The sequence below is a fragment of the Colobus angolensis genome, unplaced genomic scaffold (genome assembly GCF_000951035.1).
Source record: "Colobus angolensis palliatus isolate OR3802 unplaced genomic scaffold, Cang.pa_1.0 Scaffold113, whole genome shotgun sequence".
In the NCBI taxonomy this organism is placed as follows: domain Eukaryota; kingdom Metazoa; phylum Chordata; class Mammalia; order Primates; family Cercopithecidae; genus Colobus; species Colobus angolensis.
Genome location: NW_012112364.1, coordinates 3513214 through 3528701, shown reverse-complemented (window position 1 = coordinate 3528701; position 15488 = coordinate 3513214). Strand labels below are relative to the sequence as shown.

The 15488-nt window shown below is 37.3% G+C and overlaps 1 protein-coding gene across 2 annotated transcripts in view; it reads left to right on the top strand.

Annotated features, from left to right (window-relative positions):
- The window catches only part of RNF17 (ring finger protein 17), a 114861-nt gene that overhangs the window by 37265 nt on the left and 62108 nt on the right, over positions 1-15488 (top strand). For both annotated transcript variants that reach the window (XM_011958692.1, XM_011958684.1), the window contains exons 12-15: positions 2119-2308; positions 3097-3265; positions 5135-5325; positions 7029-7170. In XM_011958692.1, the coding sequence (XP_011814082.1) occupies positions 2119-2308; positions 3097-3265; positions 5135-5325; positions 7029-7170 (692 nt within the window). The remainder of the gene's footprint in view (positions 1-2118; positions 2309-3096; positions 3266-5134; positions 5326-7028; positions 7171-15488) is intronic.

The following is a 15488-nucleotide window of genomic DNA, read 5'->3' as shown; positions in this document are numbered from 1 at the left end:
TAATGATAATTATGTTGGCAAGGTAAATATAGCTGATTAAAACACTCATTTATATTTTGAGAAATTAGTGATCAGGAAGGAAATGTGAATTGTTGATTTAGGAGAGTATCCTCTTGTTCCCTTTTCCTGCTTCTGTACTTCATTATGAAGAACAATAAATGGCTTCAGCAGACTTTTATCCATTGAAAGAAAGAATAGTGTTATAGAATATATACAGCAGGTCTTCAAATAGCATTATCTCATTATAATTTTGATGAGAAAAAAATCAATTCCTGGTTTGGGCAAATGTCTGTGTTGAGTTTGCACATTCTCCCCGTGTCTGTGTGGGTTTTTTCAGGTACTCTGGTTTCTTTGCACATCCTAAAGATATGCACGTTAGGTTGACTGATGTGTCTACATTGTTCCAGTCTGAGTGGCAGGTGAGGGGGTGGAGGGGAGGAGTGGGAGAGAGAGAGAGAGTGTGTGTGTGTTTACCCTGCGATGGAATGGTGTTCTTACCAGAATTGGTTCCTACCTTGTGCCCTGAACTGCCTGGATAGGCTTTAGCCACCCTCGACTCTAGAATAAGCGAGTTGGAGAATGAATAAATACATATATATTATCATAAAATTCATAAAGTATTTGATAACTATACAAATGCATGACAATAAATGATGCAGTACAAAAGCGCTCTGTGAATCCACCTTATTTATGATTGTTTTTGAACTGTGGCGCCAGGAGGTACTCCTCACAATTCTCACTTTGCAAGCTGTAATTCTTTGAGTTAACCCACTACCACTATGACTGCCATCAGTCACTGATTCACCAAAAATTGAGCAAATATCTTACTTGTTCATCTTTCTTAAATGTACGTGTAGCTCACACTTGTTTCAGTATTTAATATTAGAAGTGTTTGGGGTCTTTATAAGTTTGAGGATATTTTTGTAACCAGATATACATGTGGAAACTTAACTTGTTTATATTAATAAGCCTGTGTGGTAAGATTGGTTTTGTTATGCCATTTTGCTTAAAGTCACAGTTTCTAAGAATGTATCAATGACATTAAGTGGGGATTTACTATATTTTAAAACTAAGAATGTTGGTACAGTAGTGTAGCAAAATAAGAGAAGGGTCACTGACAAACTAGAGACCAAACGTTTTGGTAAAACTTAAAAGGCTGCCTATAATGTGCTTCTCAACTATTCCTGTTGTTATTAGCATATACAGAGGAGATTACACAGCATCTCTCTGTATATAATCAGTGCTCAGAGTTTACCAGATTCATTTCCAAAATACGTAGTTTAAGTGGGCTCTAAGACTACCTGAGTTCTCCTGCTGCTACTTCTAAGTAGCCATGTGAGTTGGGCTGAATTAGTTTTTCTTCCTCAGTTTCCTCACCTATATGATGGAAACAGTACCTTCATAGGGCTGTTGTGGGAAGTAAGTGAATTCAGACAAAACACAGAACATTTCTGAGCTCATAGTAAGCATTCACCTGTGGACCTTTTTTTGTTTGTTTGATATTCTTTTTTCCTGGTTATTAATTTGTAATCCAGCTGCTCCCTACAAAGGTCTTCCTCTACTGCTGAGTCCTTAATTCATCTTCCCTCTTCTCTGAACACCACTGGGTGCTAATTAATTTTGGCATTTCACAGGCTGCCTTTCATTGTTTTACTCTCACTCTCCTTTACAAAGAGTTAAGATAATTGTTTCTTCTCTCGTTACAAACTTCAGTATGTGTTTGTCAGTAAGTGTACTTGTGTACATGCACAAGGACAGATGGTCTTGCTTGTGAGTACAGTGTAATTGTGGTAATTTGCCTGTCTCTCTTCCTTTCTTGAGCTTCTTGATGGCAAGACAGTCTCATTCATCTTTGTTCTTATTGCTCATGAAGCAGGTCCTCATTAAGTGACTGCTAACTTAGTATTTGGATGTTTAGCTCCCTATTTAGCTTGTTTCTGTATAACAGAAACTATCATAATATGCTGTATTATATCCTTCTCATAGCACTTGAACACAGTGGTATATCTTCAGTAAATAAATGAATTAAGACTTTTTCGTGGTAGAACTAACGTGTCTGTAAACTTACTAAATGTCTTTCTTGATAAATGTTGATAATGATTTGTTTCCCTCATTTAGGTGCAAGAATATTTGTCAACAGTATTAAAAATGGAATGTGGTGTCGAGGAACTATCACAGAATTAATTCCAATAGAGGGTAAAAATACCAGAAAACCTTGTAGCCCAACCAGATTATTTGTCCATGAAGTTGCACTAATACAAATATTCATGGTAGATTTTGGAAATTCTGAAGTCCTGATTGTCACAGGGTATGATATTTTATAATATGTATTCTTGGCCTGCTTAGAAACATTTTGGAGGAAGGTGGAGTTAAAGAATAAAGGAAATTAGAGGTAGAGAGGAGTACTTTGTCATTCTTAACTTCCAAGGCACACGTTTTATTATTTTGCTCTACAGTTGTCTTGATACGTAAAATTTTATCATTTACCAGTATTACTAGATGGAGAGCTTAGAAAAGGAACTCAAAACTTAAGTACTCTTCTTATGTCACTTCAAAATGGGGAATAATACACAAACTAATTCTTTTAAAGAAAATGTTACAGTTAGCTACAGGTGATTGAGTTAAATTTTTAATCAGACTTCTGTAATTACATTAATGTTTTTTGAAGTGTCATGCTGTCTAACTCACTGTCAGTATTTTAAATGGTTCTCTCTGTCTTCTAGGAAAATAATACAAACTGCTATGTTTCTGTAGTAAGGACCAGTATTAACCATAGCATGATCGCTTAGTGGTTATAGCTTTATAAATAAATAGATTTATATGGGGGGAAGTGTCATTATCTCCTTTAAGCTCAGATTGAATGAATATATGAAAGTACAAATGTAGCTGAGATTTCATTCTGTGGAGGAAAGCAGTGTCTCTGCTTATAGAAGCTAAACTAAATCTATATAGTAAGAAAGTATGAATTTGGAATGTAACTTTCTAAAAAGTGTAACTTAAGAAAAATTATACTTAGAAATGCATACCTTCAGTGGGGGAAAACAAATTTAAGTTTGAAACTTTACTTTCAATAAATATGACTTGAATTTATCCTAGAGTTGTTGATACCCATGTGAGACCGGAACACTCTGCTAAACAACATATTGCACTAAGTGATTTGTGTCTGATTCTAAGGAAATCTGAACCATATATTGAAGGGCTGCTAAAAGACATACAACCGTTAGCACAACCATGCTCATTGAAAGACATTGTTCCACAGAATTCAGTAAGTGAGACTATTTTTTCCTTCAGAGGCTGTTACAATTGTAGCTATGTGTTGCCAATTAGATTGCTAAGTATAGCCTCAGGGAACCACTAATCTTGGTAAATACATAGTGCATATTAAACTATTATTTCTAGTGGGAAAGGAAATGAACTTCAGTTTCCACAATTGAAAATATTTTTAATGGGAAATTGAGTTGAATAAGCATATATTAACATAATGATTGGTTAAGAATCCAAGCAAACCAGTAATTTTGGAGTCAACTATCCAGAGAAATAAGTTTATGGTGTGGTGTGTGTTTCTCTACAGTATTTTCTTATTTCCATTGCCCTTTATTACTCTATTTAATGGCCATATTGCATTCTGTGTTTTGTATTATTTATGAAAATCTGTTCTCCAGCAAGATTGTAAACTCTTAAGAGACAGAAATTGTAACAATACATGTTAAGCAGTTCTGTTCTTACAAGGTCTATGCGAGCAGGAGTCTGTCTTTGCTCATCGTTGTGTTCCCAGCATTTAGCAGATCACCTGCCACATAGAAGGCGTTCAACACATATTTGAAATAACAAATAAGTTAGTTAGGAAAGGAAACACAGAAGTAATAGCACTGGTGTTTTCTTTAAAATGGTGTTTTGTTTTTAATTTTCTCTTTTTTAACTTCTTGCATTTTTTACACTGAGTGGATTTTACATTTATAATCATAAAAACTTCAGAAAGCTATTCTCTTTTTTTTGTTTTTAAGGAATTTCTGGTTTTGATCATGAAATTTACTTTCGATATGGTACTTAAATGTTCAAAGATCAACATAAAACCTTTTTTGGCTGGGTGTGGTGGCCCAAGGCTGTAATTCCAGCGCTTTAGGAGGCTGAAGTGGGAGGATTGCTTGGGTTCAGGAGTTTGAGACCAGCCTGGGCAACATGGCGAGACCCTGTCTACCAAAAATACAAAAATTAGCCAGGCATGGTGATACACCATGGAGGCTGATGTGGAAGGATCGCTTGAGCTTGGGAGGCAGAGACTGCATGAGCTGAGATTATGCCACTGTGTACTGGTCTGGGTGACAGAGTAAGACCCTGTCTCAAAAGAAAAATTTTTTGCCCAGTGAGTGAATTTTTTTTTAAAATCACTTAAGTAGCATAAATCTTATGCATTGGTAGTAATGGAAACTAGATTAACTGATGATGATTGTAAATTTTTAAATTTTTTTTAGCCATACCTATATTTTCAAAATTACCTTTTGAATTTTCATCTAAGTGGAAAATTGAATACTCATTTCTTTCATTTTGAGATCTTTCTTTATAACCTTCATATTACTATTCAAAAGTAAAACTAAATTCTAAGGTAAAACCTCGAGAATATATTTATAAAGTGAAGGTATATGCACATTGTACATTCATAAAGACTGCCCCTAAGTTTGTGGCCCTGGCTGTTTTTTTCTTTCTTTTCTTTTTTTCTTTTTTTGACATGGGGTCTTGTTCTGTCACCCAGACTGGAGTGCAGTGGCACGATCTGGGCTCACTGCAACCTCTGCCTCTCGGGTTCAAGCAATCCTCTGCCTCAGCCTCCCAAATAGCTGGGATTAAAGGCACCCGCCACCACGCCCGGCTAATTTTTGTATTTTTTGTAGAGACAGGGTTTCACCGTCTTGGCCAGGCTGGTCTTGAACTCCTGCCCACCTTGGCCTTGCAAAGTACCGGGATTACAGGCATGAGCCACCACACCCGGCCTTCCCTGGCTGTTTCTTAATGTCTGTGGTTGGTTCAGTTTGCTCACAGTTGCGTCTGTGGTTGGTACAAACCTAAATCCAGAACATTTTAACATTAGAGATACTTATAATTACTAATTACTGTGGAATTTTACTTTTTTGCCCAGAATGAAGGCTGGGAAGAGGAAGCTAAAGTGGAATTTTTGAAAATGGTTAATAACAAGGCTGTTTCAATGAAAGTTTTTAGAGAAGAAGATGGTGTGCTTATTGTAGATCTGCAAAAACCACCACCAAATAAAATAAGCAGTGATATGCCTGTGTCTCTTAGAGATGCACTAGTTTTTATGGAACTAGCAAAGTAAGTAACTTATTAAAACTTAAATATTCTTTGAGATTATAGCTATAAAGAAGAGTAGCAGACTTTGCCTTTAAAAACCATGTCTCTAAAGTAAACCTTAACATACCTGAAGAAGTTAAAAATACTGCTTTTAGACTTTTCTAAGTACAGTTGTTGTCTGTGAAAACTGGATTCAGATAATTGGATTTAAGAAAATAGGCTGGACAGGGCGGCTCATAACTGTAATTCTAGCACTGTGGGAGGCCAAGGAGGGAGGATTCCTTGGGGTCATGAGTTTGAGACCAGCCTGGGCAACATAGCTAGACCTCATCTCTACAAAGAAATACAAAAAGAAATTAACCAGGCATGGTGGCATGCACCTGTAGTCCAGCTTTTCAGGTCAGGAGCTGAGGTGGGAGGTTTGCTTGAGCCCAGGAGTTTGAGCTGTGCTCTTGTCACTGTACTCCAGGTTGGGTGACAGAGTGAGACCCTGTCTGTAAAGAAAAAAGAAAATTAGAAAAATTAGAGAAATTAAGGTAGCTCAAAATATAAAGTATGTGTAAATAACATCTTTTGAACTCTTGATAACTTTATAAGTATGAGGGTTTCAAGAATTATAGCTTAACTTTTCCTAAACTTTCCTAAATTTTCTAGCCTTTGGAATGAGTTCATGATCACTACCCTATATTTAATGTATGAATCTAGAATAGATGTTTAAAGTTTATTTTTCTGTCATTTCTTTTTGTTTGTTTGTTTGTTTGAGACAGAGTCACCCAGGCTGGAGTGTAGTAGCACAGCCTCAGCTCACTGAAACCTCTGCCTCCCAGGTTCAGGTGATTCTCATGCCTCAGCCTTCCAAGTAACTGGAATTACAGGCGCACACCACCACTCCTGGCTAATTTTTGTGTTTTTAGCAGAGACTGGGTTTCACCGTGATAGCCAGGCTGGTCTTGAACTCCTGCCCATCTTGGCCTTCCAAAGTGCTGGGATTACAGGCGTGAGCCACAGTGCCCTGCCTGTCCATCATTTCTGATGACTTAAGTAACCATAGAGGTAGTCAAAGATTCTAATTTTTACCCTGGATGATTGGGAATGGAACCCAAGCAGGTTCCATTCTAGAAAAATAAAAGTAGTCTTGGAGCTGGAAGGGGCCACAGAGACCCTTCAGCTGACATCACCAGTTGCTACCACAGACCACAGATATCAATGTAACACAAAGAACAGAAGCAGCTTTGAATCTTAAGTATGATGTGAAAGCCCAGCTCTAAAGTTTTGAGATTTGATACCTTTTTAACCTGGTTTGATAATTGAAGACAATACCGAGAAATATTAGAAGATGAATGCTTTTCGTAAATAAGTCAGTACATGTGCAACTCCTTCCTTTAGATCAAGTCACTGAGAGAAGAGAGACTAAGAAAATGGCTTGGCCAGGTATGGTGGCTTACACCTGTATCCCAGCACTTCGGGAGGTCAAGGCAGTAAGATCGCCTGAGCCCAGGAGTTCAGGGTCAACCTGGACAATGTAGGGGAGAGCCTGTCCCTACAAAAATTAGCCAGGTGTGGTGGCATGCCCCTGTGGTTCCAGCTACTTGGGAGGCTGAGGTGGGAGGATTGCTTGAGTCCAGGACGGTAGAGGCTGCAGTGAGCCATGATCGCACCACTGCACTCCAGGCTGGGTGACAGGGTGAGACCCTGCTTACGCTTTTCATTATGCTTTTAATTAGGTTTAAGTCACAATCACTAAGAAGTCACTTTGAAAAAAATACTACTTTACACTATCATCCACCTATTTTGCCTAAAGAAATGACAGATGTTTCAGTAACGGTTTGTCATATAAATAGTCCTGGAGATTTCTATCTTCAGTTGGTAAGTATATAATGTGTTTTTAAATGAAGTTTTTAAATTTCAATTAGACATGTATAACAAGAATGAGTGTCTGCTGTCAATTTTAGTTAGAGTAAACATACCACTGTTAACCTTCTGTACATTTAAATTTCTTAGTAGTTGCAACTTTAAACAAGTTCACATGATTATCATAAATTGAAAGAACAGTGAAGGATAATTAATGTATAAATGTTTCTTGCTACCTTCTGAAATCTGGAGACTAGGAAAGCATGTAGAGTTAGCAAGTAGAAATATAATGATAAAGTTTTTCTAACCTGTACATCTGAAAATTTGCTGATTATTATTAGGTGTTTTCTGAATTTGAACACAAAATAGACACAGATTAAAGGCATTTCATGTTGAACTTTGGACGTGTGACTGATACGTTTAGATAGTAACAACAGTAGTTCATCCTTATTGATTTCTGGGTGCTTTGTATGATTTCACTCATCATAAGGCCCTTAAGACTTTAAGTGAATTAACTAATCTTTGCACAATCCTGTGAGAAAGACACTGTTGTCTCCATGTGAATGTGGAGACCCTAACCACAGAAATGAAGCATCTTGCAACTGTGTGAAGGTTATACAGCTCTGAAAGGGTAGAGCCAGGATTGACCTAGGCTGTGCAGCTTCAGAACCTGTCATCTCAAGCACGGCATCACACCGTAGTGGCTCCTCAGATGAGTTGTGGAATCGGCTTTTCTAGGTTAGGGTTTGCATTTATTTCTTTTGTTGATTTTTTACAGTGTCTTTTGTGGTAAAATATACCTAGTATAATTTTATAGTTTTTAATAATTGTTCAGTCAGTATACGATTCCAGTGCCATTAAGGACATGAAGTGTTGTGCATCCATTTCCAGAGCTTTTTATTTATCTCAAACAAAAGCCCTGTACCTATGAAACAATCACGTACCATTTCTTCTCCCCTCGTCCCTGATGAACTGTTCTACTTTCTGTCTGTCTGAAATTGCCTATTCTAGGTACCTCCTAAGTGAAATCATATACAATGTTTCCTTTTGGATCTGGCTTTCTTTCACTTCAACTTAATGTTTTCAAGGTTCCTATTATGTAGGATGTATCAGAATTTCATTCATTTATATGGCTGCATAATATTCCATGTATGGATATACTACATTTTGTTTATCCATTGATCTATTGATGGCCATTTGGATTGTTTCCACTTTTTGGCCTATGTGAATAATGCTGCTATGGACACTGGCGTAAAAGTATCCATTTGGGTGTCTGCTTTCAGTTCCTCTGGTATGTATAATATCTAGGAATGTTTGCTGGATTATATGGTAATTTTATGTTTAACTTTTTGGGGAACTGCCAAACTATTTTCCACAGCAGCTGCAGTTTTACATTCTTACCAGCAATCCACAAGGTTCCAATTTCTCCATACCCTCATAAACACTTGTTTTTTTTCTTTTTTTATTATTGGTATACCTTAAGGTCTGGGATACGTGTGCAGAACATGCAGGTTTGTTACATAGGTATACATGTGCCATGGTGGTTTGCTGCACCCATCCCCGTCATCTACATTAGGTATTTCTTCTAATGCTATTCCTCCCCTTGTCTCTACCCCACAGCAGGCCCCGGTTTGTGATGTTCCTCTCCGTGTCTAGGTGTTCTCATTGTTTAACTCACGCTTATGACAGAACACGTGGTGTTTGGTTTTCTGTTCCTGTGTTAGTTTGCTGAGAATGTCACTGCAAAGGACGTGACTTATCCTTTTATAGTCTGCATGGTATTCCATGGTGTATGTGTGCCGTATTTTCTTTATCCAGTCTATCATGGATGGACATTTGAGTTGGTTCCACGTCTTTGCTATTGTGAATAGTGCTGCAATAAACATACATGTGTATGTGTCTTTATAGTAGAATGATTTCTAATCCTTTGGGTATATACCCAGTATTGGGATTGCTGGGTCAAATGGATTTCTGATTCTAGATCCTTGAGGAATCGCCACACTGGTTGAACTAATTTACACTCCCACCAACAGTATAAAAGTGTTCCTGTTTCTCCACATCCTCTCCAGCATCTGTTGTTTCCTGACTTTTTAATGATCGCCATTCTAACTGGTGTGAGATAGTATCTCATCGTGCTTTTGATTTGCATTTCTCTAGTGACCAGTGATGATGAGCTTTTTTTCCTATGTTTGTTGGTTGCATCAATGTCTTCTTTTGAATAATAGCATTCTTAATAAGTGTGAAGTGGTGTCACTTTGTGATTTTGATCTGCATTTCCCTAATGGCTGGCGATACTGAACATCTTTACATGTCCTTATTTGTTGGCCATTTGTGTATCTTTGAAGAAATAGCCATTCTAGTCATTTATCCATTTTTTTTTTAATTTTTAAAACTTCTTGTTGTTTTTTTATTTTTTAAACACAGGGCTTCACTCTGTTGCCCAGGCTAGAATGCAGTGGCATGATCGTAAGCTCACTGCAGCCTCAATCTCCTAGGCTCAAGGGATCCTCTAGCCTCAGCCTCCCATATTGCTAGTACTACAGGCACACACCACCACACCTGGCTAATTATTATTTTGTAGACACAGGGTCTCGCTAGGTAACCCAGGCTGGCCTTGAACTCCTGGGCCAGAGTGATCCTCCCACCTTGGCCTCCCAAAGTGCTGGGATTACAAGCATGATTAACCATGCGCAACCCTTTGTCCATTTTTTTAATTGGGTTGTTTATTTTGCTGGATTGTAGGAGTTTTATATATTCTAGATACTAAATTCTTATGAGATATATGACTTACAAATGCAGTTGATCCTTGAACAAGTGGTGGTGGTGGATACCAACACCTGTGCAGTCAACTTTTTTTTTTTTCCTTTCTTGAGACAAGGTCCAGCACTGTTGCTTAGGATGGAGTGCAGTGGCAAGATCATAGCTAACTACAGCCTGTAACTCCTGGACTGAAGTGGTCTCCTGTCTCAGCCTCCCAAGTAGCTAGGACTACAGGCATGCACCACACCTCGAAATTTTTTTTTTTTTTTATAGGGACAGGGTCTTGCTGTGTTGTCCAGGTTGGTTTTGAACTCCTGGTCTCAAACAGTCCTCCTGCCTCAGCCTCCCAAAGTGTGGAGATCACAGGCATGAGCCTCAACACTCAGTCTGCATATAACTGTTGATTTCCACAAAACTTTACTAATAGCCTACTATTGATTAGAAACCTTAATAATAAACAGCTAACATATATTTTGTATATGTATTTGATACTGTATTCTTAAAGTAAGCTAGAGAAAAGAGTTATTAAAAATCATAAAGAGAAAATAGATTTACTATTCATTAACCGAATGTGGATCATTATACAAGTCTTCATGCCCATCGTCTTCGTGTTGAATAGACTGAGGAAGAGCAGGAGTTGCTCTTGCTGTCTCAGGGCTGGCAGAGGTGGAAAAAATTCACACATCATTGGAACTGTGCAGTTCACACCCGTGTTCCAAGACTGGCCATATTTTCTCCCATTTTGTGGGTTGTCTTTTCACTTTCTTGATAGTGTCCTTTGTTCCACAAGTTTCTAATTTTCTGAAGACAAATTTAATTATTATTTCTTTTGTTGCTTTTGCTTTTGGTGTCATATCCAAGATATCATTACCAAATCTGACATCATGTTTCTTCCCTGTACTTGCTTCTAAGAGTTTTATAGGTTTAGATCTTTGATTCATTTTGAGTTAACTTTTGTACAAAGTATAAGGTAAGGGCCCAGCTTTATTATTTTGAATTGGATATCCAGTTTTCCCAGCATTATTTGTTGAAAAAACTGTCCTTTCACCATTGAATGGTCTTGGCACCCTTGTTAAAAGTGAGAGTTTATTTCTGAACTTTCTATTTTATTCCATGTGTCTGTGTATCTGTCCTTATGTCAGTACCACACTGTTTTGATTACTGTAGTTGTGTTGTAACTTCTGAAATCACAACGTGTGAGTGTTCCAACTTTGTTCTTTTTCAAGATTGTTTTGGTTACTCAGTGTCTCTTAAGATTCCATGTGACTTTTAGGATGGGTTTTTCTATTTCTCCAAGAAATACAGTATGATATTGAGTATGATATTATCATTTGCTAATGTATTGAAACACAACTGATTTTTACATGTGAATTTTGTGTCCAGCAGCTTTGCTGAATTAATTTGTTCTAACAAGTGAGAGAGGGTGTGTGTGTATGTAATTTGGGGTCATTTTCTCATATATAAGATCGTGTCATCTATGAACAGAGAAATGTCATTGGGATTTTAATAGGAATTACATTGAATTGTAAATCATTTCAGATAGCATTGACATCTTAACAATTTTAAGTCTTCTTATCCATGAACACTGGATTTTTTTCATTTATTTAGATTTTATTTAATGTCTTTCAACAGTTGTGTGTGGCTTTCAGCGTATCAATTTTTGGCCCCTTTGTTCAAGTTTATTCCTAATTCTTCTTTTAGATGCTATTGTAAATGGAATTGCTTTTTAAATTTCCTCTTCAATTTGCTCATTTGCTAATGTATTAAAACAACTGATTTTTACATGTGAATTTTGTGTCTGGCAACTGCGGAATTAATTTGGTAGCCCTAACGGGGTGTGTGTGTGTGTGTGTGTGTGTGTGTGTGTGTGTGTGTAATTTGGGGGAGGTTTCTTACATAGAAGATCATGTCATCCATGAACAGATATTTATACTTTTTCCTTTCAGGATGCCTTTTGTCTTTTTCTTAACCTAATGGCTCTGGCTAAGGTTTCCAATATCATATTGAATACAAGATGAAAAAGCAGGCTTCCTCGTTTTATTCCTGTCTTAGGGGAAAAGCATTGGTCTTTGACCATTGAGTTTGATATTATTTGTGGGTTTTTCCCAAATGACCTTTACTATGTGAAGTAAGTTTCCTTCTGTCTCTTGTTTATTGAATGTTTTTATCATGAAAGGGAGTTCAATTTTTCAAATTCTTTTTTGCAACAATTGAGATGATCATGTTTCGGTCTTTCCTCCATCCTGTCAATTGTTGATTTGGGATTTTGTTTTATTTTCTTGTTTGTTTGTTTTGAGACAGGGTCTCCCTCAGTTGCCCAGGCTGGAATGCTGTGGTATGATCTCAGCTCACAGCAACCTTTGCCTCCTGGACTGAAGCAGTCCTCCCGCCTCAGCCCTCTGAGTTGCTGAGACCAAAGGTGCCCACCACCACACCAGGCTAATTTGTAAAATTTTTTTGTTTTGTAGTTTTGAGATCTCACTGTGTTACACAGGCTGGTCTCAAACTCCTGAGCTGAAGTGATCCTTTCACCTCAGCCTCCCAAAGTGCTAGGAGTATAGGCATGGGCCACTGTGCCTGCTGCATTGATTTTCATATGTCATTATTCTTGTGTTTTAGAAATAAATCCCACTAGATAAAGATGTATAATCTTTTTATCACAAATTTGTTTAACATCGTTGTTGCCTTGGCATCCATTTTTAGGCCTAACATAAGTTGTTTGAAACCGAGTCATACCACCTCACCTTTGGCTTACTTAAAACTTTCTCTCCCCATGTGGCTGTTTGCAGTGTGGGTCACTTATTCTACATCTCACTGACCCAACATACCCCACAGCTGCTTACCACAATAAAACCAGAGTCAACACCAGAGTCATACAAATAATTTCCCCCCTTCATACATACTTTCTTTAAATTAGCCAATTCACAACCCCTGCTGGAAAGCCTTAGGAGGTAATGCCTGTGGACCTTAATAAAGGCAGAATTCTATAGAATCACTCTTACCTGTGATTAGCAAAATGCTTCTTTTATTCCATGTGTTTTGTTTTGCTGCCTCTGTGTCTCACCTGAATGACATACACATACCTAACTTTCCTCCCAGTTAGTACTCTCTTAGAGAGTGGCTATCTTGGTAGGAATAAACCGGACACAGATCAGACAAGAACCATGAGGGCATCTGCTAGTATAAACAGGTTTCTTGTGAGACGTACACTTGGTCACAGGTCAGGCAACAAGGCATTGGCCCATTCACCAAGGTAAAGAAGTATCCTCTTTTGATTTACTGTAAACATCAGTGACCACCTCCTCTAGAACCTTGTCAGGGCAGGGCTAGAGTTCATGGCAACTCTCCAGAGAGAGATCCAAAGACCAAGTTAGAAGAAAACAAAATCTCTTAATATGCTGAATTTGATTTATTAGTATTTTGTTGAGGATATTTACATCCGTATTGACAAGGGATATTGATCTGTAATTTTCTTATAGTGTCTTCATATGGCTTTGTTATCAGGGTAATGCAGCCTCTTAGAGTTAGTATTCCTCCATCTTTTAGTTTTTTGGAAGAGTTTGAGATGGAATGGTGTTAATTCTTCCGTAAATGTTTGGTAGAATTCAGCAGTGAAACTTTCCTGGTCCAGGGCTTTTCATGTGTAGGAGGTTTTTGAATCCTGTTTGAACCTCTTTACTAGTTATAAGCCTACTCGGATTTTCTTTTTTTTTTTTTTTTTTTTTTTTTTTTTTTTTTTTTTTTTTTATTATACTTTAAGTTCTAGGGTACATGTGCATAACGTGCAGGTTTGTTACATATGTATACTTGTGCCATGTTGGTGTGCTGCACCCATCAACTCGTCAGCACCCATCAATTCATCATTTATATCAGGTATAACTCCCCAATGCAATCCCTCCCCCCTCCCCCCTCCCCATGATAAGCCCAGTGTGTGATGTTCCCCTTCCCGAGTCCAAGTGATCTCATTGTTCAGTTCCCACCTATGAGTGAGAACATGTGGTGTTTGGTTTTCTCTTCTTGTGATAGTTTGCTAAGAATGATGGTTTTCTAATTCATGAGTCAGTCTTGGAAGGTTGTGTGTTTCTAGGAGTTTGTCCATTTCATGTAGGTTATCCAGTTTGTTGGCATACAATTGTTTACAATAATCTCTCATAATTTTTTACTTCTTGGCTGGGCGTGGTGGCTCACACCTGTAATCCCAGTACTTCTGAAGGCCAGGCTGGGTGGATCACTTGAGGTCAGTAGTTTGAGACCAGCCTGGTCAACATGTCGAAACCCTGTCTCTACTGAAAATACAAAAATTAGTCAGGTGTGGTAGTAGGCATCTGTCGTCCGAGCTACTTGGGAGGCCGAGACAGGAGAATCATTTGAACCCGGGAGGTGGAAGTTGCAGTGAGATGAGATCGTGCCACTGCACTGCAGCCTGGGTGACAGCAAGACTTCATCTCAAAAAAAAAAAAAAAAAAAAAAAAATTTTTTCTTAAAATTGATAGTACTGTCTCCACTTTTATTTCTCATTTTATTAACTTGAGACTTTTCTAGTTATTCTAGCTACAGATTTGTCAGTTTTGCTGATCTTTTCAAATAATTGACTTTTGGCTTTATTGATGTTCTGTTTCTTTATCCTGTCTTATTTATTTTTGCTCTAATCTTTATTATTTCTTCTGCTACCTTTGGGTAATTTTCTCTTTTTCCATTGTCTTATGGTATATAGTTAGGTTCTTAATTTGCAATATTTTAAAATTGTGTGTGTAGCTATAAGTTTCCCTGTTAGCACTGTTTTATTGCATCTCATGAGTTTGGTAGGTTGTTTCATTTTCATTTGTCTTGAAGCATTTCTTCTTTGACCTGTTGGTAGTTTGTGGTGTTTAGTTTCTACATGTTTGAATTTTGCAGTTTTTTGTTTTTGATTTCCAGTTTCGTTTCATTGTCATAAAGACAAATACATTTTATGATTTCAATTTTTTGAAATTTATTAAGACTTTTTTGTGGCCTAACATATGGTCTATTCTGAGAATGTTCTAAGTGGCCTTGTATGAAAAAAAAAAAGTATATTTTACTGTTGGCTAGAGTGTTTTGTGTATGTCTGTTAGGATCTGTTGGTTTACAGTGTTCTTCAAGTCTTCTGTTTCCTTATTGATACTCTGTCTGGATGTTTTATCCAATTTTGAAAGTGGAATATTAAAGTCTTCTATTATTACTATTGAACTATTTTTTCCTTCAGTTCTGTCAGTGTTTGCTTCATATATTTGGGTCTTTGATGTGTACTGCATAGTTGCTTATAATTGTTATATCTTACTGGTGAATTGGCCTTTTTATCAATTTATAATGTCCTTTCTCTCTTGTAAGAATTTTTTATTTAAAGTCTGTTTTGCCTGATACCAGTAAAGCCATCTCAGATCTCTCTTGATTACTATTTGCATGGAGTCTTTTCTTCCATCATTTGACTTTCAACCTGTGTATGGCATAAGGTATAAAGTGTGTCTCTCGTGAACAGCATATAGTTGGATCATGTGTTGTTTTTCTTTTTAATTCATTCTGCCAATCTTTGTCTTTTTTTTTTTTTTTTTTTT